A 25965-nucleotide genomic window follows, 5' to 3' on the forward strand; every position below is an offset into this window, starting at 1 on the left:
GGTGAATGACTGATGACTTTGTAAGTCACATCTGTCTCCAGTCACCTTTCCACAGCCCGGGCTTCTTCATCAGCACTCTGGCCTAAGGAGAATTTTGTCTTTTTTTTTAATGTTTATTTTTGAGAGAGAGACAGAGACAGAGAGAAACAGAGAGAGACAGAGAGAGCACTCACAGGAGCAGGGGAGGGTCAGAGACACAGGGAGACACATAATCCAAAGCAGGCTCCAGGCTCTCAGCTGTCAGCACAGAGCCTGACACAGGGCTCAAACCCACGAGCATGAGATCATGACAAGAACCAGTCACACATTTAAAACAACTGAGCCACCCAGGTGCCCCAGGAAAACTCTGTCTTATCATTCATTCATTCATTCACTCATTCATTCGTCTATGCATACATATCAGTGTGGGCTTATGGAATCCTATTTTATTCACTGGGTTATGATCTATTACTATTCTTTTTCATTTTAATGCTGAAATGGTCCAGATTTGGCCAGCGAGAGGCCCCTTGGGATGGCTGTGTCCTGTGGGATGTCTCCATTCCTCTCTGAGCACTGCCTCACTTTCTGGCTTGAGATGCTCTGAGCTTTCCTTGCTCCAACTCTGGAAGGAGGCCCGAGTTCCTTTTGATGGTGAACAGTACCTAGAAACCAAGATCTGAGTGTGAGCTATGCTCACAGCAACCTTAGACCTTGCCAGTGGGCAGAACACACACCTATACACACGTATTTATGTCTATAGCTATCTTTGTATTTTGAAAATGATGAGCTCACACCAGTACCTCCAATTCTAATCCAACATCACAGGATTCAGTACAGAGTGGAATTATTTTTCCTTTAATATTAATTCCTTTAATATTTGGTAGAGATTGCTTTAAAACCCTCTGGGTCTACATTTTAGCTACTGATTCGACTTTCAAAATAGTCATATGACTATTTAGGGTTTCCATTTCTTCTTGAGTCATTTCTAATGAGCTATATTTCTAGTAATGTATTCATTTGTTTTCCAATTTATTGACAAAAATTTGTTCATAATAGCCTTCAGTTACTTTTCAAATGTGTGCAGTGCCTAGAATCATGTTCCCTTTAGGTCCCTAATACTATTTACTCTTTTTTCCTCATTCAGTTTCACTAGATATTTACAAATTTTATCATTTTAGAGGAACTCTATTGTATGTTTCTTTTCTGTTTCACCAATATCTTCTCTTTTATTATTTGCTTTCTTGGTCTCTTTTTGTTTATTTTGCTTTGCTTTATCAGAACTACTGAACCTAATGCTTAGTTCATTAATTTTCCACCTTTCTTCTTTCATATGTAAACACATAGGGTTATTTATTTCTGAGGATTACTTTAGCTGCATGCCCCACATTTTGATTTGTAAATATTTTCTAAGTTTCATGATGTTTTCTTCTTTCATCTATGAGTTATTTACCAGTGTGTTTATTTCCAAATATAAGGGTTTTGAAGTCATCTTTTATTACTGATTTCCAGCTCAAGTGCATTGAGGTCTTATAACATGCATTTGTCATGATTTTGTCTTTTGAAATTTATTGAGACTTGCTTTCATTGGCCAATATGTTTTCAGTATATTTATAAATTCCACGTGGGCTTGAAAAGATGTGAATTCTATAGTTTCAGAGTAGTGTTTTATGTGTGTCCTTTAGATTAACCCTTTTTGCATTGTGAAGTCTCCTAGAATCTTTACTGATTTTTATTTATTTGATCTATTAAACACTGAGAAAATAACTTAAAATCTTTCATGGGGATGAATTCATCTGTTTTTCTGTATAGTTCTGTCAATATTTGTTATATATTTTCAAGGTTATGTTACTGGAAGCACATAAATGTAAAATCATTTCAGTGCTGGGTGGCTCAGTTGGTTAAGCATCCAACTCTTGATTTCAGCTCAGGTCATGATTTCACAGTTCATGAGTTTGAGCCCCAGGTCAAAGCTTGGGATTCTCTTTCCCTCTCTCTGCCCTTCCCCTGCTTGTTCTCTCTCTCTCTCAAATAAATCAACTTTAAATAAATAAATAAATAAATAAATAAATAAATAAATAAATAAAAACCATTTTGGTGCTTGATAAAATGTTTTCAATTTAAAAAATTTTTATTGATATAAATTTTTAAAATCATTATGTAGTGACTCTCTCATGATCTCCAGTTATGTTTTTTAACCAAAAACTAAATTTTTTTTACATTAAAATGGTTTCATGAGATTTCTTTCAGTTAGCATTTTTCCATCCTTTTTCTTTCAACCTTTCCATGCCATTTGTAAACAGACATAGTAATCCACCCTAATAATCCTTATCTTTCAGTTGTCATGTTTAGTCTATTCACATTTACTGTAATTCATGACACATTTGGGATTTTGTGGTTTCTACTCCCCCTTCCACATCTCTGTTTTCTTCTTTCTTGTCTAAGAATATTGATTACATCTACTTATTCTACTTTGTCTCTCCACCAGTTTTAAGGGAAACCCCATTTCTTTCACCCTGATGATTATTATGGACAGTTTATGATGAATTAGTTAGCCAGCTTCCATAGGACATTAACACAAGAACCACCAAAGTCTGTGGCTCAAGTCTCCCTCTCCACTTTTATGGTTAGGAATTTATTCTCTCTCTCTTGTTCTTCCAACATGGTAGTACTACTGTTTTATACTGTCAGTGTTTGCGTCAATCTGCCCACACGGTCACCACCCTCCTGCTCTTCCATTCATCTCTACTCCAGGTCTCCCACCTGGAATGCCCTTCCTTCTGCATGAAGTACATCCTTCAAAATTTCCTTTAATAGAGGCGCCTGGTGGCTCAGTTGGTTAAGCATCCAACTCTTGATTTTGGCTCAGGTCATGATCTCATGGTTTGTGGAATCGAGCCCTACATCAGGCTCTGTGCTGACAGCATGGAACCCGCATGGGATTCTCTCTCCCTCTCTCTCTCTACCCCTCCCTCACTTGTGTACATGCACTTTCTCAAAAATAAATAAATAAACATTTAAAATTTCCTTTAATAAAACTCTCTTTGGGTTCTCAGCTTCATTTTGTTTTTGGTCTCTGAGTATTCCTTAATCTCCTGCTTGCCCACTGATATATTTTGACAGGTTTCAGATAATTTTATCTTGCATTTTTGGCTGTTAGTAGCAAGATGACCGATTAGTTACTGGCCTATTGTATTGTTGGAAATGGAAGAAGGCGTATATTTGGTAGCAGAATTCTCCCACTAGACTCTAAACGCCCGGGGATGGGGACCATGGCGGATCTTCTGTTTTCTTGCCATATAACAGGTTGTTAATATGGAACTCTTTCTGTCTGAAAGAGTTGAGGTCCCAGGACAACAAAGTGCCAACTACACCCAAGTCCCAAAGTGAGATTCCAGGTGACCTAGGCAGGGTTACAAAGGAGGTGTCAGAAACAAGAGATGCTCAAGGATGGGGGAGGATCTCCTTGGAGGGTCTGTGTTGTGAGTTGCATGCCCCCACCTGTACCCTGAAGACTGGCGTCTCTCTACACTCAAGAAATCCAAAGGACAAAGGTGGGGCCTAAGGCTCCTGGTAGGCACCTGGGCTGCATCCACGTGGGAAGTGCCATCTACCAACCTAGTGGGTCTAAGGTGAGTGTTTCCTGGGGAGCAGGAAATGCCCAACCACTGGCCTGGGATGTCTCAAGTCCTCCAAGAGGGTGCCTGGAGACATGAGCAGAGACTGCAACAGAAGAGGCTAGAGGTACCTTCTGACACCTGAGGCTAAGAAAGAAGGTGCCAGGGACCAGCTGGAGAGGACAGAGTGCCAGTGTTACCAACCGCAGTAGAAGACCCCTCTGGGTCCCCCACTGAGCCTTGCCGGCCAGCTCACGGCAATGCCAGTCATGTAGGACCTCAATGAACCCTCGCCTCTCCTCCCTGCTGCTGCTCTGAACCAGAAGGGCAGGAAACCACAGCTACCACTGGGGCAGGACCAAGAGGAGAAGCAGCCAGCCTGAGCCCCCGCCCTTCTGCCTGCTGGAGCTCCAGGTGAGGGCTGGGAGAAGGCTCACACTTGAAAGACAGATCATACTAATACCAAGCTCAGCCTGCATAGGAAGCCAACATGATGGAGTGAAGGGGTGGGGAGGGGACACTGAATTCCCTGGAAGGGACCAGAAACATCCATAGCTGCCCTGGTTCTTCCAGGGGTAGTGGAGGAACCAACCAGAAAGGAGATTTGCTGGGACGGGGAGAGAAAAAAAAAAAAAAATCAAAGCTGTTTTGTGTTGACCCTGAGTTCTGGCTCCTTATCAGGTCTGAGCAGATGCAGGTACCAGAGGGAGGGAGTGAATCGGTGCACAGACCAATGAGTGCTTGCTCCTCTTCCTGGAAGTAGCTAAGATATGGTAAGGTAAATAAAACAGTGCACAGAAGAATCAAGAGTGATCTGAGGAGTGCTGGGGGCCCTTCCTGCGGGGTCAGAAGCTGGTGGCCACAGACAGTAGGACAGGACACTCTATCCTGAATGACCCAACGCTAGCGTGTCTTTGCTGGAAATGCCCCAGGGAACCAATTCTGGAAGGTGTCGGTGTTGGGAAGGAAGGGGTAAGGAAGGTGGTTCCAGCAGCAGATGAGGTGAGAGGCAGCACTGACCCATATCCATGTGCCTGGGGGACAAAGCCCCTGGACACTCCACATGAGAGGAGAGGGGGCAGGTCCCAACCCTCTTGCCCCCAGAAGGCCCATCTCAGTCAGCCTGGGTCCCTGTAACAAGACACAACGCACGGGCGTGTGAACGGCAGATAAGTATTCCTCACAGCTCTAGAGGCTGAGGCCTGAGATCAGGGCACCAGCAGATTCAGTTTCTGGTGAAATCTTTCCTGGCTTCCTCAGACCAACACTAATCCTGTGGGGTCAGGTCCTCCGCAGGGCCTCATTTAACCTTAATACTCCTTAGAGGCACCATCTCCAAACACAGCCACACCGGGGTGAGGGCCTTGGTGTGTGCATTTGGAGGGATGCACAGGGCTCATCGAGAGAAGGATAACTCTAGTGACAGCTGAAAACTGGTACCACTCAGCTAGCTGTACACGCTTCCGTTGCTGGTCCTAAGACCATCAAGGCAAACTGCCCTCCTGACATGCTGCGCGCGGGCAAGGCCTCTCGGGAAGGTTCTGGGGCACACCCTCCTGACGTGGGCTTCTGGACCTGCCCACCAGGTGAGCAGGGGCCAGGACTCACCCCTGCAGGGCTCCATTTGGCATGTGCAGAATCGAGCCTCACAGGCTGAGCGGAGAAAACGCAAAAGGACGGGAGGCCCAGACACGACCCATGGGCAGCACTGACCCAGGGTCGGAATCTCGACGTTCCCACAGACAGCCGAAACTGCTTTTCCACCTCCCCCTTCTCACTTCATTCTGCTTATTGCCCCTGTTGCCCTCTCTGACACTTCTCTCCACAGAGTCGGGAGCCCTGGCTGATGCTCCCATCACAAGACTCACGGGATGGACACACCATGTGGATGTCGGGTCCGTTACCTGTGAGTGGTGTTCTCCACCACCTGAGCTTTGCTCCTCTGGCCAGCAAGTGTCCCAGATGAGCCCACACTGCAGAGCTAATGCCTGGGAGGGTGGCCCTAACCAACTACCAGGCTTAAGTGAGGAGGTGCTGGGGCTTCTCAGGCCCCACATCCTGGGGGAGCCCACCTCGAGGGTCCTGTTTGTCCTGACTTCCCCCTTTTTCTCAGCCCCCAATTTCCTATCGTGTGAACGATGAAATCCACAAGACTGGAAAATCCCAGTCTTGCATTTGAGCAGAGGGGTTGATAACGTAGAAGCATTGACTGGCCCCTTGCCTGTGCAAAAACCAGATAAAAAAAAAAATTAAAAATTTGCTGCTTTTCAAAAATCCACAAAAGCCAGCACTAAAGTAAACATCACAGGCAAGTTTTCAGGCCTTATTACCATCTGAAGCTGAAATTTTCCAGGTCACATCCTTCCCAAAGGTGACATTTTATGGAAGCTTTAATGAAATTAACTCATCTATTTCTGAGTCAGGAAGTGCAGATTAAGATCCGATTTTTTGCAGGCTGACTTTTTTCTAACTACACAGTGAAAATGAATTCAGGAAACTTCCTACAATTTCCTCTGAACTGTGCAGCTTCAAGGGGATCCCACACTTCAGAACCCTTGACGGAAACGGGGCTGTGGAGAAACCAAGTTTTGCTCTGACACCTGACTGTGACAGTGGCCAGGCAGCCGTGAGCTTTGGGCTGGCCCACCTGCTGCAGGACCTGGGGTCAGCCCTAGCTGCTCGGACAGACCTGAAGGGCGTCCGCGTGCACCGGCGGGAGGCGTGGGGTGGCAGGTCAGGAACATCACTGACCGCTAGTGAAGAGAAGTGAGGCGTTCAGGCAGATACTTGAACAGCTGCCTGAACCCCTAGAAACAGCAGACGGGAGCCTTTCAGAGACCACCAACCCTGGCCTGGCTGGGAACAGCTGGACCCATCCAGAGAAGTGACCTGGTTCCCTCCCAGCCACCCAGCCAGGAGGTCAGGTCTGCAAGGGTGTGTCAATAGGAGGTGAACCACCAACCCCACCCAGGGCAGCCCCAAACCTACCCGAGCTGCCTAAAGAGGCCACCGTGGAAGCTGAGGTGGCCGTCTATAACAGAGGGGCTTCACAAAGGCAAGTCTGGGGACCGCGCCCTTGGTGTGGACACCTGGCTCTCCGGCACATTTTGTATGACTTTGTCGACTTACTCATCACATCACAAACCTCCTAGAAAAGCACTCTTATCCTGCACAACACGAAAATGTTCCAAGTCACCTCAGTGAACTGATCTTGTTACCATTGGGGCTCAGAGTGCCTACCAGATAGCCATGGGCATGAGGAGGTAGGCCCCCAGCATGGGGATAGAACCCCTGGGGCCTGGGGATGTGCCCCAGGGCAAAGGGATAGGCCCTGGGCATGGGGATAGAACCCCTGGGGCATGGGGCTGGGGACCCCTGGGGCTCTCAGCTTCTACTCAGAGCACAGATGCTCGGAAGAGCACCCCCAGTTACACCGGTCTTCCCATCTGCGGGCCTTTCTTGGCCCCTCACCTGAGGTCCCAGAGCCACCAAGAACCTGAAATCTAAGATTCCAGCACTTCAAGGAGAGAGGGCCTGAGCCAGACATGTGGACACCGGGAAGGAGAATCCAGACAGTAGACATGGTTTTGAATGTGGCCAGTGAGAAGACACAGCAGCTTCAGCTATGGAGGTCGGGGCACAGGACTGCACTGCATATAGCTGGTCCTGTCACCCGAGGGCCTGGGGATACCCCAGTGCAGCTGGGGAAGGAACACAAAACCCCTCCGTCCCATGGGGAAGGGGCCCAGACCACAGCAAGGAGAATACAAGTGACTAGCAGCCCCCGCCCCTGCCCCGTCCCGAGATGTAGGACCTTGGCAGCAAGGGGCCAGAGCCTTGGACAGACTGGGGTGAGGGGCTGCCTCAGCGCAGCCTGCAGACAGCGCCTACCCCTTGCCTCCTGTGGGAAGCCCACCAGCCCACAAGACCCTCCTGGTGACCTCCACTGAGTGCCACGCACCATTCTCTGTCACCCTACAGAATACTTCAGCGGGAGTGTTTTGTGAGCTTGGGCTCCAGCCATGGAAGTCTGGGTGACGGACACCCAGGTGGCACCCTTTTAACCCAAAGGAAGAGTGCGAGGTTTAGTGAGGAAGACCGACCTGGGCTGAGCGCTGGGTGAGCTCCAGCCCCGGCTGCGAATCCCACGGGGCCACGTCAGGGATGGAAGAGGCAGCACGGGGATGCACAGGGGAACAGGGGAGCAGGGATGCCCCAGAGGGGTCCTGGGCATGGCCGATGTGGCAGCCACCAGCCCTCAGGACCAAGCCTGGCTCAGCAGGCCACATGGCCATCCAGCCCAGTGCACTCGGCCTCCCCATGATGACAGGCGGCCTTTCCATGATGGGACATCTCAGTGTGGCTCAGGACCAGCCCAGACTACCCACTGGGCTCCACACCCCAGAGCAGAGAGGGCACACACATGGGTGAGCCCCCAGGGTTCTGGGGTGTCAGACGGAGGTTGGGAGGGAGCTCCATGCAGAGCTCTCACACACAGAGCAGGCTCTCCGAGCCCAGTAGTGGTCAGAGGATCTGGGATTCCTGCTCCATGAGAGAAAATGGAGGCCAACGTGTGGGGCCCTTTGGAGGGGTCAGTCGGCAAGGTGCCCAGGTGGAGTATGCACTGGGCAGAACTGCCTGCAGGCCCCTAATGTTTCCTCATGGTGGGGTCTCCGGAGGAAGTTGGGATTGAAGGTAGGCTAAGTCCTCAAGAAAACCGCCCTCCCTCTCCTGGGGGGCTGCAGAAGGCCAGCAATGCACAGTGGCCGAGTCGCACCTCAGACGTGTCTGATTAAGGTGCATTCGGGCCTTGCCATGATCGTCTCAGGGCAAATTGTCCCCACAGGTGTGGGAGCTGGGACAGACCTGGGTTCACATCACCCGAGGACCTCAGCCCTGGCCAGCGTCCTCACTGCAGCCCAGGGTGTTTTGTGCAGCAAAATGAGGATGTGCAAAAACCGACCTCCAAAGCCTTTGGGTAGAGAGTACAGACTCTGCTGTTGGCCACAGCCCCCACCACTCCCTAGTGCCCAGACCTGCCCCTTTTACACATTTGTCTTACCCACTCCCAAAGACATGTAGTAAGTTGCGATTTGGTAAGAAGTTCAGACTTAATTCGGGATGATGACGGCAGTCATGGGCCCTGAAACAGGGTGGTGACAGCCACATTTCTTTACCAGGAACTGAGCCAGGACACGTGGAGAATGAGGCCTGGTTGGGAGCATCAGATATAGGAGAGCACCCATCCCCAGCTACTGCAAGGGACTGACACACCAGGGACCCCTTGTGCAGAGGGGCTGGTGCCTGGCTGGGATCACAGCATCCCCGGGACAGACAAAGCAACAACACGGAAGGATGGCCACCCAATAGTGACACGGGCTAATGGGGGAACACGGCCTCCTGAGCTCAGCCCTGGTCCTGCTTCCCCACAGAGAGGACCTGCCTGGTCCTCTGAAGCCCTGAGGCTGTGGGGAAGCTGAGCAGGGGGAGGGCCAGCCCCCGAGCCTTGCACAGAGCTGCTCTGGGTCATCAGCACTCAGTGCCCGCTGCTCTAAATGATTACCCAAGACAGGGTGCAAACTGGTCCATCCCAGTAAAGTGGGGTGGGCCCGGGTGAGACCGAAGTGGGCCCAGGTGACACCCAGCTGAGCAAAGATGGACAGAAGAGAGTCCTACCTTCAAAGAAGCTCTTCACCCTGAGGTAGCTGACGCTGAGACGCAGGACAGAAAGCTTGTCCAGCTTAGACACGATGTCAGGAGGAAGCGGAAGCAGGCTGGCCAGGTGGTCCAGCTCGGCATTGAGGCGGTCCCGGTGCCGCTTGGACGGGTTTGACTTCTCAGCCCCCGTGGCCGGCCTCCTGCAGGGAAGCAAGCGCCATCAGACTCGGGGTTTCCCGCCAGGGGCTGTCACCCCATGGAGCACACACCTGTCCCCAGAAGTGACTTTATGGCGTGGATCAGCTTCTAAGTGAGAAAAGGTGCTGAAAAGGACAAAAGGCTCCTGATACTGTGCACACAAGGAAGCTGGGATCCATTACCAGAAGGGCGCTCAGAGACAGAGAGCAGGTCTCCTTGGACACAGCTGCAGGCAAGCTGTGTGGCTCCAGCACATTTCTTGACCTCTCTGTGCTAACTTTTCCCCAAGTGTGAGGAGGATCCCTGGCCCCAGGCTGCATGTGCTCAGCCTCTTCCAGGCTTTTCTTAAACGCAGGACCTTTTCAGGACCTGCAGTCCAGGTGTGACTGATGCTTCTGGGCCTCAGTTTCTCCTCTACACAGCAGGGCTGAACGGGTCCGAGGAGGGGGTAACAGAGGACCCTTGGGCTCCTGGGCGCTGTCCCACCCGCCCTTCTGAAGCCCTGACGTCATGGGCTGTGCCTCTGTGAGGTGGCTGGTGGCCTGGGTTCCATTTCCCTTTGCCCCACAACAGATCTGCTCTCCCCCACGAGGGGGATCCCCCTGCCCAGGGCTTCCCTGTCCACCATCCTGGTAGAGGGCAGAGCTGACCTCCTCATCTGACCCTCTTACCACCCCACCCCGCCCCCCCACTGCCGGATGACAGTCCCTCTCCTCTGACCCTAACTGCCCTCACAGAAACAGCTCCATACAGGCCCTTCTTAAACATCACCCACATCAAAGCATCTGAACCTAAAGTGGCAGCCAGAGTTGGGTGGAGAGGCGGCAGGGGGAGGGGCTGTTGGCGCTGGACCCAGGTTGCCTGGCTCCCAGGGCCAACCCTCCCTGGGGTCATGGCACCTGGGAGGCTGGAGGGCTCCTGTTTTTAGGGGCTGAGGTCTCTTTGGTCTAGGAGTTCCTGTTTGTCCCTGTGTGTTCACTTACAAGTGTGGTGAGACCCAGCAATCCGTCTGCCAGGAGGGGCCCGCAGCACAAACCTACTTTGCAGAGTCTGAGGGCCCCTGGCCACAAAAGCACAGAGAAGCCCGATGCCCCAATCCCAGAGGCCACTTCTTTGTTTGCTCTGAGGTACAATTCACGTAACACTAAGCCTTTCAAAATGGACATTCACCTCCATGAAGTCCCAAACATTTCACGGCTCCAGATGAAACCCTAACCCATTCAGTAGTTTCTCCCGGTCTCCCTCCAGCACCCCTGGCAACCACAAGCTGCCCTCTGTCTCCGCGGCTCTGCCTGTTCTAGACATCTCACACCGTGCAGCCACACAGCGTGAGACTTTCCACGTCTGGCTTCTTCCACTTAGCATCATGTCTCCAAGTAGCTGTGGTGCGGCGTCTATCAGGACCGCATTCCTTCTTCTGGGTGAATAGCACTCCGTCGTGTGGATGGACCACGTTTGCTCACCTGTTCACGACTCGATGGAAGTCCGGCCAGCTTTCACTCGACGGACATCGTACACGATGCCGTATGACCCTAAGATCCTGCTCACGCCTGATTTTCAGTTCTCTCAGTGCACGCCCGGGAGTGCACAGCCGGGTCAGTGTGGTCACTCCGTTTCACCTTCTGAGGAGCTGCCAGAGTAGCGGCTGCACCCAAAGACATCACCACCAGCACCGGGTGAGGGTTCGGCGCTTCACACCCTCGTGGACACATCAGTTTCCTTTTTCTGTAGAACAGCCATTTTCGCAGGCGTGAAGAAGTGCCTCACTGCGGTTTGACCGGTATTTTCCTTAATGGCCAGTAATGGTCACCCTTTCACATGCTTGTTGGGCGTCTGTGTGTCTTCTTTGGAGAAATGTCTCCCCAAGTCCTTTGCCCATTTTTCAACTGGGTTGTCTTTTTAATGTTGAGTTGTAGGAGTTCCTTATATTCTTGATAGAAGCCCTTTATCAGATACATGATTTACAAATATTCCTCCTATATCTTTGCTTTTTTCACTTTCCGCTGTTTTTCTTCCTTAATGAGGCATATGCCCCCAAATCACTCATGCTGCTGGGCAAAATTTAAACCGGCAGGAGGCCTGGAGATAAACTAAGTGGCTCCAGTGTGGGCTGGCACCTGCTGGCTAGAGCAGAGCCCCCCACCCCCACCCCAGTCAGTGAAAGACACCCGAGGCCTCCCCAGAGACACAGGAGCACTCAGGGCAGGTGTGAGGGTCAGAGAAGGGGAGACGGTGGGAGACCGGCAGGTGGCCCCTGCTGAAACCTCACCTCTGTGCAGGGCTGGCGGGGGGGAGCTGCTCCCCTGTCTCCCCGGACAGCCTGTGCCTGAAGATGAGCTGAGCCATGATATTTCTCCTACCCCTGCCCTCTTGGGGCACCTGCGGGAGGGACACTCCTGCTGGAGAAATGGGCGTTGGAAGAGCCCCTTCAAAGTTTCTCACAACACTGGCTGTCCCGTGACGCATCTCCGCCACCCCATTCCCCAGCCCCATGGGCCAGAGCAGGAACCACCCCACCCCACGCCCACGGGCACGAGAGGGGATGGGGGTTGAGGGGCTTCAGGCTCAGGCCCAGGGGCATGTGGAGTAAGTTCCAAGTCCCTGGGCAGAGACTCAGCAGGTGATAGGGGACAAGGACCAGTGCCATTAGCACAGGGATAGTTCAGGCTCAGAGGGAAGAGAGGCCTGGCACCAAAGATATAAAATACCTGGCGTACATCTGGCAACGCTCCCTGAACTGATGTGCAGATTCAGTGTAATCACAATCAAAATTCCAACAATGCTCTTTATAGGAATTGACACACTGATTCTAAAATTTACATGGAAACGCAAAGGACCAAGAATAACCAATGAAATAGCAAAATCGGGGGACCTATCCTTCTGACTTTAAGCCTGTCATAAATCTACACTGTTCAAGATGGCTTGGTATTACAGAAAAGATAGAAATATAGAACAAGGGAACAGAGTAAGGAGTCTAGAAATAAACCCACAGATTTTGGACAATTCATTTGATGAAGATACTACGGTAGTTCAAGGGAAAGAAAGTCCCTCCAATAACGGGGCTGGTCAACTGGAAACCCATGAAAACAGGTGAACACCAACTGTCACCACACATAATCCCCCCAAATTAACTCCAAGTGGGTCACAGACCTAAATCTATAGCCTATTATAAAACTTTACAAGAAAATACATAAGATCTTTGAGACCTTGGGATAGCCACAGGACTCTTAGAATACACACATACACTCAAACTCATAAAAGAAAAAAATGGGTAAGTTGATCTTCATCAATATCTTTTAAATGTCTTTTGAAAATCACCATTAAGAAAATGAAAGGGGGGAGCCTGGGTGGCTCAGTCAGTTGTGCGTGCGACTCTTGATCTCAGGGTCATGAGCTCGAGGCCCATGTTGGGCATAGAGATCAGTTTTTATTTATTTATTTATTTATTTATTTATTTATTCATTCATTTATTCATTTATTTATTTATTTATGAAATTTATTGTCAAATTGGTTTCCATACAACACCCAGTGCTCATCCCAACAGGTGCCCTCCTCAATACCCATCACCCACCCACCCCTCCCTCCCACCTCCGATAAACCCTCAGTTTATTCTCAGTTTTTAGGAGTCTCTTATGTTTTGGCTCCCTCCCTCTCTAACTTTTTTTTTTCCTTCCCCTCCCCCATGGTCTTCTGTTAAGTTTCTCAGGATCCACATAAGACTGAAAACATATGGTATCTGTCTTTCCCTGTATGACTTATTTCACTTAGCATAACACTCTCCAGTTCCATCCACGTTGCTACAAAAGGCCATATTTCATTCTTTCTCATTGCCACGTAGTATTCCATTGTGTATATAAACCACAATTTCTTTAATGTTTATTCACTCTTGAGAGAAAGAGTGTGAGTGGGGCAGGGGCAGAGAAAGAGGGAGGCACAGAATCTGAAGCAGGCTCCACACTCCGAGCTGTCAGCACAGAGCCCAACGTGGGGCTCGAACTCATGAACCACGAGATTATGGCCTGAGCTGAAGTCGGACCCTCAACTGACTGAGCCACCCAGGCGCCCCTAGAGATTACTTTTTTAAAAAAGAAAATGAAATGAAAAGGTAAGCCATAGATTGGGGGAAAATGTCCACAAGAACTTGTATCCAGAATATGTAAAGCAGTTTCAAAACTCAGTAAGAAGACAGCAGAGAAGATATGTGGATGGCACACAAGCACATGAACAGACGCCCAGCGCCCGTGGGGAACGAGGCAGATCAAGCCGTGTTGAGGCGGCACCACCGCCCATAGGGGACCTGGGTAGAAGGCAGAGGACCGAGAGCCCCTGCGCGCTGCCGGGAAGCAAGACGGTGCAGCTGCTTTGGAAAACAGCTTGGTGGTTCCCTAAAAGTGAACACACATCTGCTGTCTGAGTCAAAATCCCACTCCTAGGTATTGACCCAAGAGAAAGGAAAACATACATCCACACAAAGACTTGTGTGTAAACATTCGTGGCAGCTTTGCCTGCAACGGCCCAAACCTGGGAAGCACCTGAATGTCCATCTGCAGGTGAGTAAACAAAGCGGTGCGTGCAGACCCTGGAGCACTACTCGGCAGCAAACAGGAGCACGCTCCGTGCACACGAAGCGTGGATGGACCTCAAGATCAGGCTGAAGGAAAGAAGCCCAACAAAATGGTGTCTGATTCCACTTACGGAAGATTCCAGAGATGCAAAGCAGGCTACGGCACAGAGCACGTCAGGGTTGCCTGGATGGAGGTGGAGGCAGGGACCGCAAGCACACAGGACACTCTGGGTACGATCCGAGTGTCGGTGACCTTGATTTTGGTGGTGTTCCATGGTGCATACACCTGTCAACTCGACCAGACTGCACATTTAACCACGTGCAGCGCCACAGCCTTCAGTTACAGCCCAATAAGGAAACAGATGCAAGTGACCAACACCTCCAGGAGCCCGTGGTGCCGTTCCTTACGCAACGTGACTGTGTGCTCACCAGAATGAACCCTGTCCAGCACACACAAGCAGGACTCAGGCCCACCACTGCCCCGCCCCGGACCCAGTCGTGGAAACACTCAGCCGCCTCCTGCCTCACCCTCCACTCGCAGAGCCCAGGAGGCCCGCGGTGGCCACACAACCAACTCAGGTGACAAACTCACTTTCCGAAGCCCCGCCCCTCAAGCCTTTGTTGCCTATCCTTGGGTGGGGGCCTCTCACAGAACCCTGCAGCCACCAGGGCCCAGGAGGGCAGCCTGGGTCACAGAAACACAGGCCCAAACACAAGCCTTATATACACATGCTCACACTGACTCAAACCGAGCTATATTATACACACACACACACACACACACACACACACACACACACACACACCAGAAACTCAGCCAACAGTGCACACACTGCAGGACCCCCTTGGAGGAGCCAGAGGCAGCCCCTGGGCTCTGGGAACCACACCTGCTGGCCTCATAGCAGGGCAGTCCCAAACCCCTGCCACAGAATTCACACCTTGTTGTCCTGAACACCTTTGGGCTGCTGGCGGACTGTGAACACTGGTGTTGTGCCCAGGAGGTGAGGGTCACAGGTTCCTTTCTCTACTCTGTAAACCTCCTGGAGGCCCACAGGCAGGGGGACAAGCCCCACAGTGTCCTTCATGTGTGGCAACGCTCGCAGGGGCCGTGGGTGTGTCCTTGCGAGGACAGGTTTCACCAGGGCAGGGAGGAGATCTGGTGCTCACCAAAAACCATGGTGACATCTCGGCCCCCCGTGTTGACTTTTTGCTGAAAGGTGTCACTCAGCTTTGCCTTGTCTTGCCTTGCAATCAAAGTTAGGAAAGCAGCCCAAAGTCGCTAAGAAAGGCAGCAGTGGGTTTCCAGCTGTGCAGAGAACCCACAACACACCCGCCAGCCCCAGGCGCTGGGTCTCATGCTGTTTCTGCAAGCCCCTCTACCCATCGGAAAGACTCAACAAAACCTCTCCCTCATTCACTTTATTCCTAAAATTCACTCCTTTCAATGAAAATGCAAATACTTTTCCCCTTCATCAGGAACAATCAGCAAAAACAGAAGATGTGATACTTTACTGTTTCTGAATGGGCTTCCTTCTTTTCCTTCCAGCATACATGCACTCCCCTGGTGGAATCATCATTTCTGGCCCTAAAAAAGGGGGGGGAGCATAAAGTTTGTTATGTTGAAGACAGCCCAGTGCCCGTATGACTCCCCAAACCACCAAAGGCAGCAGCATCGGCCAAGGTCGGCTGTGTCTCTAATCAAGGAGTCAACACTGAGCCCACGCTGGGGGTCCCACTCCTCCTTGCCAACTGGACAAGACCCAAGGTGATTCTGGCACAAAGCCTGCCCACGTGAACCACTCACACCCCCTCTCACTCAGCAGGAAGGTGCTCAAGGGCCACGTGAGGACACACAGCCCTGACCATAACATCTCCCCTTGACCGGCAGCGTCATGGTCCCCCAGCCTGACCTGAGGATCTGAGTCACTACACTCACACAGAGAATAGCCCTCCACTCTTGCACCTGGCTCAGAAAGCTTACACTCTTGCACCTGGCTCAGAAAGTTAAATATCCTGAGCTTGTCCTCAGAAAACAGAAGCTGTTCCACAGGCATCCAGGAGCAGGAGACACAGCCAGGGTCCTAAGGAACAGTTTGCTGTGTCAGGGCTCTCATGGGGCTGTTTCCCTGGCAGGAGCCGCATGCACCCTCTCTTGGTGGAGTTTGTGGTGGGTCTTCTTCCTCTTTCCATCCCTCCCCTTTGTGGCCTTGCACTTCTGAGCCAACAGCCTTCCTCTTTTGTATGTAAAATCTCGCACTCAGCTCCATAGCCCTGGACTCCACTTTAGCCACTAACTCACGGCTGCAGCCCAGCTGAACACACCCACCAGCCTCCACCAGCAGTGCTGGACGTGGCGCCTGTATCTGAGAGTAGGTCCTTAAGGAGTAGCCCAAGACCTGTGTCCTAAGGCTGGTCAGTTCACCCATCACCTCAAGAAGGGCATCAAAATCTTGATTCTTCCATGCAGTGGGCTATCTGAACCCTCATAAACATCCTGTGCAGTGACCACTCATTGCTAGGCACTGGGCAAACAGAGTTGGAGAGTGGGTTAAGAGCCCTCGCCTGGCCTCAAGAAGAGGTAGGCCCAACACACAATGTTCACCCTGTGTGTGAAGTGCCATGAGAACATTGGAAATGTGTAACAAATGTGCTTTAAATATAAGAAACACACTTTGAATATAAAGATACAGGCAGGTAAAGTAAGTGGAGAGGAAAAGATATGCCACACAAACAGGAATCAGAAGAATCTGGGATAGCTATGTGAGTAAGACAAGATATAACCAGGGACAAGGACGGATATCGCATGAAGACATAGCAATCCTACATGTGTATGCATCTATAAAATATGTGGAGCAAAAATGAATAAAACTGAACAGATAATTCGTCAGAGACGTCAACACTCTTGTCTCAGTAATCAATACAATAAGTAAACTGAAAATCAGGAAGGATTTAGAATACCCAAACAGTAACAGACTTGAACTACAGAACTCTCCACCCAACGACAGCAGAGTGTGTATTCTGTGTACATGGAGCATTCATCAACATAGACCAAATTCCAGGACTTAGAACAATCCTGAACAAATTTAAAAGTATAGAAATCACACAAAGTATGTTCTGTGATAATAATGAGATTAAACTAGAAAGATATATGGAAAATTCCTAGATATTTTGAAAGCAACATGCTTCTAAATAACTATGGGTCAAAGAGAAGGTGCCAAAGAAATTTAAAGTATTTTGAACTTAATTAAAATGAAAACACAACATACCAGATTTTGTGGGACACGGCTGAGCAATACTTTAATGGAAACTGACAGTATTAAGCATTTATATTAGAAAAAAATAAAAGATCTCAAATATTTTGAGCTTCCAATTTAGTAACTAGAAAAAGAGCAAATAAACCCAAATCAAGCAGAAGGACAGAAATAATAAAGAAGAAAAATCAATGAAACTTAAATAGAAGAAGAGAAAAATTGATGAAATCAAAAGTTGGTTCCTTGAAAAGATCAATAACATTGATACACCTCTAGCCAGATTGGTCAAGAAATAGAGAAGACACAAATGACCAAAATCAGGATGAAAGAGGGGTCATCACTACAGATCCCACAGGCATTAGAAAGAAAATAAGAGTATATGACTAGGAACTTACTTGTATCCCCCCAATTCCATATGTTGGAGCCTTAATCCTGCATTGGAAGGGGTGCCTTTAAGGAAGTGATTAAGGTTAAATGAGGTCTTAAAAGTGGAGACCTGACCTGTTAGAACTGTTGCCCTTATAAGAAGAGGAAGAGACACCAGGGGTCTCTCTTCACTATGTGTACAGAGTCATTGCAAACCAAGAAGAGAGCTCTCACTGGAAACCAAATCTGAAGCTTTGGGAAGGTCATGGAGAAGACGTGACTGCCAGCTGAACTGTAAGCTGGACCCAGGTACTAGGAAGGTACTCATCCCCTCCCCTGTCCTTGGATGTGGGTTCCACTCAACTTTCCTGCTCCCAGAGGCTGGTCCAAGGACACAGCCTTGAATTGGGGATGTTCTGTTGAGAACACATGCAAAGTATACACGGCTGAGCCCAGTTACGACCTCTTTATAAGCTCTTAAGATATAGCCAGTGAGTATGGGATCTACTCATCTTTCTGCCATCTGAGACAAGCTTTCATATGTAAGTTCTCTTTGCTTATTAAAACTGCCACCTACCTGGCGAGTGGCTGGTAGTGGGAGTGGCTGCCACTGGGAGTGGCTGCCTGGGAGTGGCTGCCTCTTTCTTGGTCTCTCCCTGCCCTCCATAAACAGGGGCTAATTTCAGAATACACCTAGGAAGTTCCTGAGGAGTTTGCAAAACCACCAAGCAGGCACCTGGATCTTGGACTCCCAGCATCCAGAACTATGAGAAATAAATGTCTGTGGTTTAAGTCACCCAGTCTATGTATTTTGTTATGGCAGCCCAAGCAGACTAAGACAAATACTATCCCCACAAATCCAACAATTTAGATAAAACAGACCAGTTCCTTGAAAAGCACAATCTACCAAAACTCACTCAAGAAAAAAACTGTTTGGTCTGGTCCTACCTCTATTGCAACAACAAACAAACAAACAAACAAACAAACAACAATAACAACCAAAAAACACCTAGGCCCAGATGGTTTCACTCGTAAATTTTACCAATTAAAGAAAAGAGTAATAATACCAATTCTCTGCAAACTTTGGAAGAATACTGAAATTAAAATCGAAAATTGAAAACTCATTTATAAGTTCAACATTACTCTGATACAAAAACCAAAGACATTTCAAGAAAACTACAGACTGATATCTCCCATGAACACAGACACAAAAATCCTCAATCAGATATTAGCAAATGGAATCCAGCAAAACAAAGAGGGCAAAACATCACCACAAGTGAGGGTTATCCAAGAATTCAAGGCTGCTTCAACATCCAAAAATTGACCACTGTAATTCACTACATTAATAAACTAAAGAAAAAATACATATGACCATCTTACACATGAAAAAAAGGTATTTAACAAAATCCAAACTCATTCATAACAATGAAAAACTCTCATCAAGCTAGGAATAGAAGAAAACTTAATTACTCTAATAAAGGGCATCTACAGAAATGCCTACACCAGCGTTACAACCCACAGCGGGAAACTGAGCTTGTCCTCTGAGTTCACAGGCACGGCCCTTCATTTCCCTTCCTACTCTGTGCCACATGTGTGTCCTAGTCAGGGCAATAAGGTGAGAAAAAGCAATGCCAGAACATTGGGAAAGGAAGAGACAGAACTCTATTCCCAGACAACACAACTCTACATACAGAAAATTCCAAAAAGTTTACTAAGGTAAATGTCTTATAATAATTGAGTTCAGCAAGGTCAAAGGGTAAAAGGACAAGATACAAAAGTCAAGTGCGTTTCTGTAGAGTAGCAATGAACAATCAGAACACAGATTTTTAAAAAGCAGTACCATTTATAATAGCACCAAAATAAAAATGAAATACTTAGGTATTTCAAGAAGTTCACTATGTGTATAACTGGGCTCTAAAGAGTAGGAGGTTATAGAAGGCGACAGAAAGAAATTTAATAAATAGTAAAAATTTGTCCAAACATAATATAAACTTACAGATTTCAGAAGGTCAATAAGTTCCAAGCACAAAAACATTTAAAAAAATCACAGCAAGGCCAGTCATAATCAAATTGCTCATAACCAGTGATATATAGAACAATGTTAAAAGCCACCAGAGAAAATGGCCATCGGGTACAGAGAAACAAAGGTAAGAATGAAAGTGGGTGCCTCATCAGAAAAGTGTAGAGACTACGTCTTTAAAGCACGGAGAGAAAAACCCTGAAACTTAGAATTCCACACCGTTTGAACATAGCTTTCAAAACTGAAGGCTAGAGACTTTTTCAGACATACAAAAGCTGAAAGAATTCACTGCCAGCTGACCCACACTATAAGAAATGTGAAAGGGTGTCTTCAGGCCAAAGGAAAATGATACCAGATGGTAACATGGGTCTACAAAATGGAACAGGAGGCACAGAAAACAGGAACTGCTGGGTACAAAACCAAGGTTTGTTCTTACTATTTAAATGTCTTCAAAAGATAACTGTTTAAACAGCAATGATAATAAGGTATCGTGGGGTTTATAACATATGTAGCTGTCAGGGCAACTGTAGCAACTATAGCGCCTGGGCCAGGAGGGGAAGATTGAAGGACCCTGGGGCAGGCTCCCATGCTGTTGTTCCCTAGGAGGTACCCTCGTCCTCAAAAGTTGTGCCAGGTATCCATTTATTGCCTCCAGGCTCCAAATCCACCCCTCCTTGCTCGTCCTGCATGCCTGGCAGACCCTTCAAGCATTTCTTCTTTTATAGCACAGTATGGCCCCTGCCAGCAGAGGCCCCGGAGGGACTTTGCAGGAATAAGGGGCTTCTGCTCCCAGGGTTTTAGATTTTCCTTTGCTCCGGTTCACCACCACCAGAGGTGGAGAAACTCAGTGACCTTCTCCACCATCCACGGGGCTGAACTATACCCTCTCCAGGCCCGAGGGACCATGTCCAAGGGCATGCTTTCAGCATGCTCTCTCTGCCAGCCCTGGAGTGCCCTCAGAGTCGCCTTGTCACCCTTACAGCCACTCCACCGTTGTAGACATTTCTTCCTCAAAGTCTCTCAGTTCAAACAAGAAGTTAAGTTAAAAATACAAAAAGCTGATTTTTAAAAGTTACATACTAAAAACATGACTTGTCAGGGATTTGTTCCTATGTAATCAGGGAGCCCAAGTGAGACTGGATGATTCGATACTGATAGCTGCCCATCTGTGCTGGTTGATGAGTAAGTTGGGCTCATCATAAAATTCCCTCCCTTTTCGTCAAAGATTTGAAATTCTCCATAAGGAAAGGTTTTTAAAAAGCATTAAAAAGAAGCAAAATGTGGCATAAGAGCAGACAATCTGTGGTGCCAAGGCCGTTCGACGGGGAAAGAAGAGTGTCTTCAGCAAAGGGGTAAACCGAGTGCCCACATGCAAGAGGATGAAGTTGTTTCCTGCCTGACACCATAGGAAAAACCAGCAAAATTAAAGACCTAAGTGTAAGAGCTCAAATTATAAAATCCTCAAGGATAACATGGGGCTCTAGCTTCATGACTTTAAATTTGGCAACAGATTCTTAGATATGTCACCAGAGGCACAAATAAAAAAGTTAAAAAAAAAATACATGGGACTCCATCAAAATTAAAAACCTGTGCTTCAGAGGACACAGTGAAAAGACAACCCACAGAATGGGAGAAAGCGTTTGCAAATTATGCATCTGATAAGTCTACTATTCAGGACATATAAAGAATTCTTACAACTCAACAACAACAAAAAGACAAACAGTACAATTAAAAATGGGCAAAGGACTTGAACAGACATTTCTCCAAAGAAAATATACAAATGGCAACAAACACATGAAAAGATGCTCCACATCATTAGTCACTAGGGAAATGTAATGAAAGCCACAAGGAGACAGCATTTCACTCCCCACTAGGACGGCTACCAACAAAACAAAGGGAAAATGGCAAGTGTTGGTGAGGACGCGGAGCGACTGGGACACTGTGGCTGCTTTTGCCAACGGAAAATGGTACAGCTGCTGTGGGAACCAGCGCGCAGTTCCCCGAAGAGTTAGAGTTACCACACACCCCAGCAAACTCCACTCCTAGGTGTAAGTTCAAGAGAATTGAAAACACACATTTAAACAAAATCTGGCACACAAACGCTCATAGCTTCATTATTCACAAAGAGCCAGAAAGCGTAAACCGCCCAAAGCCCACCAACTGATGAACAGATAAACGAAGTGTGGTCTATGCACACAGCCACATAAAGGAATGGGGTTCTGATGCGCACCACCACACAAATGAGCCATGAAGATACACGAGAGAAGACAGACACAAAGGGTCAGGTATTGGTTCCATGTGGAAGGAATGTCCACAACAGGCAAACCCATAGACAGAAAGTAGGGCAGTGGTTGCCAGGGCTGGGAGGAAGGAATGGGGAATGACTGTTTAATGGGTGCAGAGTTTAACTTGGGGTGAAGAAAATGTTTTGGAAGTAGACAGAGGTGGTAGGTGCCCAACTTCGGCGATATGCTAAATAAATACACTGAACAATACATTTTTAAATGGTTACTTTTAGGTTATGTGAGTTTTACCTCAACGAAAAGCACAACACAAATCTATATGCAAATACAGGTGGAGTTTTCAGAGTGGAGAAGTGGATAGAGCACACTGGAAATGTCTGAGGGTGTTCTGCACAGAGGGAGCGGACAATGGGTGGGAGCTGCAGGGCCCTGGGGGACAGATGTACATTTCTGGGCTGCCAGGGATGAAGTGGGCAAGCACAGGAGCGTTCTGGAGCGTGTGCAGGGATGTGGCCTGGCGGCTGCAGGCTACAACACAAACGGGTGGACGGATGCTTTGGCCTTCTCGGCCTCACCCTGTGCCACGGCCACCATGCGTGCACTTCTCTGGGAAGCCAGGTCGGGCCTTCAGTGGCTGGAGGCCAGAGTGCAAGGTCACCATCCCAGGCCTGGCCCCAGCTTAGGGGGACAAAAGGCCAGGGATGTTTCCTTGCACCCCGAGAGGGGCCAAGCACTCAACAGCCCACAGAGCCACCCGTGAAGCCAAAGGTGAAGGAGAACCAGGGCGCCTGGGTGGCTCAGTTGGTTGAGCGTCCGACTTCGGCTCAGGTCATGATCTCACACTCCGTGAGTTCGAGCCCCGCGTCGGGCTCTGTGCTGACAGCTCAGAGCCTAGAGCCTGCTTCCGATTCTGTGTCTCCCTCTCTCTCTGCCCCTCCCCTGCTCATGCTCTGTCTCCCTCTGTCTCAAAAAAATAAATAAAAACATTAAAAAAAATTTTTTTTAAAAAGGTGAAGGAGACCCCATCCCCAGCATCACCATTCCTCAAATGAGCCCCAAGCCAGGAGCAGGGATGGTGTGGGGGTGGAGGAGATGACAGAGAAGATGAGGAGGGGGCCAGGGACACTCCCACGGGGGGTGGCACTGACCCCCTAGTTAGCCTTCACCCACAGCCCTCTGCCCCAAAGCAGAAGCTGGGACAGGATCCAGGCCCCATCTTGCACACTGCCTGCCTGCCCCACAAAGCCACGTTCTCCCTCCATGTCTCCACCTCAGCATTCAGAATGACCCCCAAAACACAGGTTACGGCAAAAGCAACAACCAAGGGCAGATAAAAGTCTCCAGGCACCACCCCCATTGGGGTTTGTGTGGAAGAAATTAAAGGAGTCGGCCCATTGACACCACCCCCCACAGAACTCGCTGGAAAAACCACAGTTTGGGGTTCCATCTGTGCTGAGGTTTCTGCCCTAGGAACCCAACATGTAGGAAGTGGATAGTACGGCAGCAGGTTGCTCCATTTTACTAAATACGTGCCCTCTCCTCAAAAAGATGAAGCCTCCTTGGGATAGGACCAAACTCCTTGAAGAAATGCCCCTCTGAGGCAAGACACAGGTCTCTGCCTCAGATGCAGGTGACAGACGCCTTGTCAGTAAGCAGGGGAGGGGGAAGGCAGGAGACCCTCCACACTGGGCTCCTTGCGGCCTGCGGTTGGCCTGGACCAGGGTCTTTTCTGCAACCATGGTCATTGCTGGGGTGGGAGGTGGCCAGAAGCCTGGGCACCACAGGGGAACCCGCGGGTGGGAGCTGGGCCCAACACGGTGGTTTGTGGACCTTCCATCGCTGCTAAGCTCTGAGCTGACTGTGGGTTTCTTTGGAGAAACCTGAGCTTTTATGAGAATTTTTCTCTTATGGTAAAAGCAATGACTGTCCCAAAATTAAAACCCCTCCGCATGCAGTGGTGCCCCATCACCCCTGTCTGGGTGTGTGTCCCGAGCCATCTTTCCACAGGCACGCAGTGCTGCTGAACTGCACCAGGAGCTCTGAGTCCAAACTCCAGCAGTTACCAGCAAAGTCCTCATCATAAAGGAGGTGAGTGCCAGCCACAGGCCGCTGCAGGGCCGCTGCTGACCACACAGCCTCCCATGCCGGGCTGCTCTGCCTGCTAGCCCCCCACCAGGAGTGGAGACAGCCTGCACATCAGCACAGGGTCTCCTCTTAATGGTGGGTGCTAAGAGCGCCACCATGATAGGGCTCCCATCCGGGAGCCTGCAGAAGCCAGACGTGATCCCAAATGGCGGATGTTGGGTGGAGGCTGTCCAGGCTTAGGGGCCGGCCTCTACCAGAGGCTGTCTGAAGACTGCCCTCAGTGAGTCAGGCTGCTGACCAGGCCAAGAAAAGGCCGGGTACACAACTGTCAAGGATCCAGAGCTTGGGGACAGAAGATGTCCCAGGCACACACTTAAGCACCCCCTTTTGCGTCAAGCCCCTCAAGGACTAGCCACGGCTGGTCAAACAGAGGCCACGGGTAAGTCGTAGGGGCTTCCCTCCACCCCCCATGAGATACCTGGGGCAGCCAAAGCTGAAGGCCCCCTGGGCAATTCCAAAGGGGGAAGATGCCTCCAGCCCCAGCCCCTGGACACAGAGGAGGGAGGACGCAAGAACAGAGCTGCCCGAGGCCTCTGACCTCCGACCCTGACCCCTCACCTGCCCCTGAGGGTGGCCCCTTAACCAACTGCAGTCACAGTGGGAACAACAGGGTCGGGAGGTCCCTGATGGTCTGTGCTGGGCCCACAGTCTGGGATTTTTGACCACTCGAATGAAGACTTTTGGGGAAAAAACCTTTCTTGGTGCCGCTAACCGAAACCGAGCGAATTCCTGGAACACGGGCCCTTCCGCTCTTCCCAAGCGTGAGCACCAAGGCTGGTGCTCCCGCCCGGAAGGAGGGCGTCAAGCTGCGCCGCCCCAGCTCCAAGGACCCCCACCTCCGGCCTCCTCCACTCGCCGCCCTGGGGAGGGCTGGGGGGGGGGGGGCAGGTCGCCGCCCTGGGGAGGGCTGGGGGGGGGGGGACAGGGCGAAGCCCCCTACCAGCATCTGCCCAAAAGAGCTACTGAAAGAAACTGGACCGAGAGCAAAGGGCAATCAGCCCCCCCCCCCCCCCCCCCCGGCCCCAAGGCGGTGGGTCACAGGCAGGAGCTTCGATCCACAGCTTGCGGGGGCGGGGGGACCGAGGGGCCACGAGCAGGGGCAGAGGGTCGGCTTCCCTCAAACGTCCCGTTTCCATTTTCAGTTAAGAAGTGGCCGGTCGGACCCCACGGCCCACGGCGGCGAGGATGGGGCGGCAGGAGGGCAGAGCCAGCGGGGCCAGCGGGGCGCGCCCCTGCGCACTTACCCGGGCCGGGAGCTCTGGTGGCGCGGCTGCCGGCGCTCGCATCTCGGGGACCCGCAGCGGCCGCGGCTGCGGAAGGACGGCCCCACCCCGGCACGCGAGCCGCCCCGCCCCGCCCCGCGGCCCAGCGGACCCGGGAGGCGGCAGGGGGCGCGCGCGCGCGCGCGCATCGCGTCCCCGAGGTCTGTCCAGGACTCCGTCCGCTCGGGGTGCCCTGTGCCCTTCGAGGCCCCTGTGCTCCCGGCGGGAGCCCCAGACTCTACTCACCGCCCCCAGTCACGCGTCCCCACCCACCTGCTCCCTCGGAGGCAGAGCCGGCACCTGCGCTGCAGAGAAGTGGGGCCCGGGCTCCCCTCCCCTGCCCTCCCCTCTCCTGCGGCCTCGGTCCTGCGGTAATCGCGAAGAATCAAAAGGACTAAAAAGTTTTATGAACTGTAGGGGCGCCTGGGCGGCTCGGTAGAGCAAGTGTGGGACTCGGGATTTCAGCCCAGGTCACCATCCCAAAGCTGGGGCGTTTGAGCCGGGCATGGACTCCACGCTGACGGGACTCTCTCCCTCTCTCTGTCGCTCTTAAAATCAATAAACTTTTTTTTTTTAAGTTTTACAGACTATAAAATATTAACATAATACGTTCGTCCTGAACTTTCCAGGACCGGCCAGGTCTTTGCGGATGTCCCAGTCCAGAA

General features: G+C 50.2%; 1 protein-coding gene across 2 annotated transcripts in view; it reads right to left on the reverse strand.

Annotated features, from left to right (window-relative positions):
- The window catches only part of AHRR (aryl-hydrocarbon receptor repressor), an 83006-nt gene extending 57648 nt beyond the window's left edge, over positions 1-25358 (reverse strand). The window contains exons 1-3 of one of the 2 annotated variants that reach the window (XM_042954004.1): positions 25283-25358; positions 15526-15598; positions 9270-9451 (exon numbers count right to left, since the gene is read on the reverse strand). In XM_042954004.1, coding sequence (XP_042809938.1) covers positions 9270-9451; positions 15526-15590 — 247 coding nt within the window. In that variant the 5' untranslated portion in view covers positions 15591-15598; positions 25283-25358. Of the gene's footprint in view, positions 1-9269; positions 9452-15525; positions 15599-25282 lie in introns of those variants that run through there. The other variant, XM_042954014.1, reaches the window with a different exon arrangement.
- Positions 25359-25965: the final 607 nt, after the last annotated feature.

Source organism: Panthera leo, chromosome A1, assembly GCF_018350215.1.
Source record: "Panthera leo isolate Ple1 chromosome A1, P.leo_Ple1_pat1.1, whole genome shotgun sequence".
NCBI lineage: Eukaryota > Metazoa > Chordata > Mammalia > Carnivora > Felidae > Panthera > Panthera leo.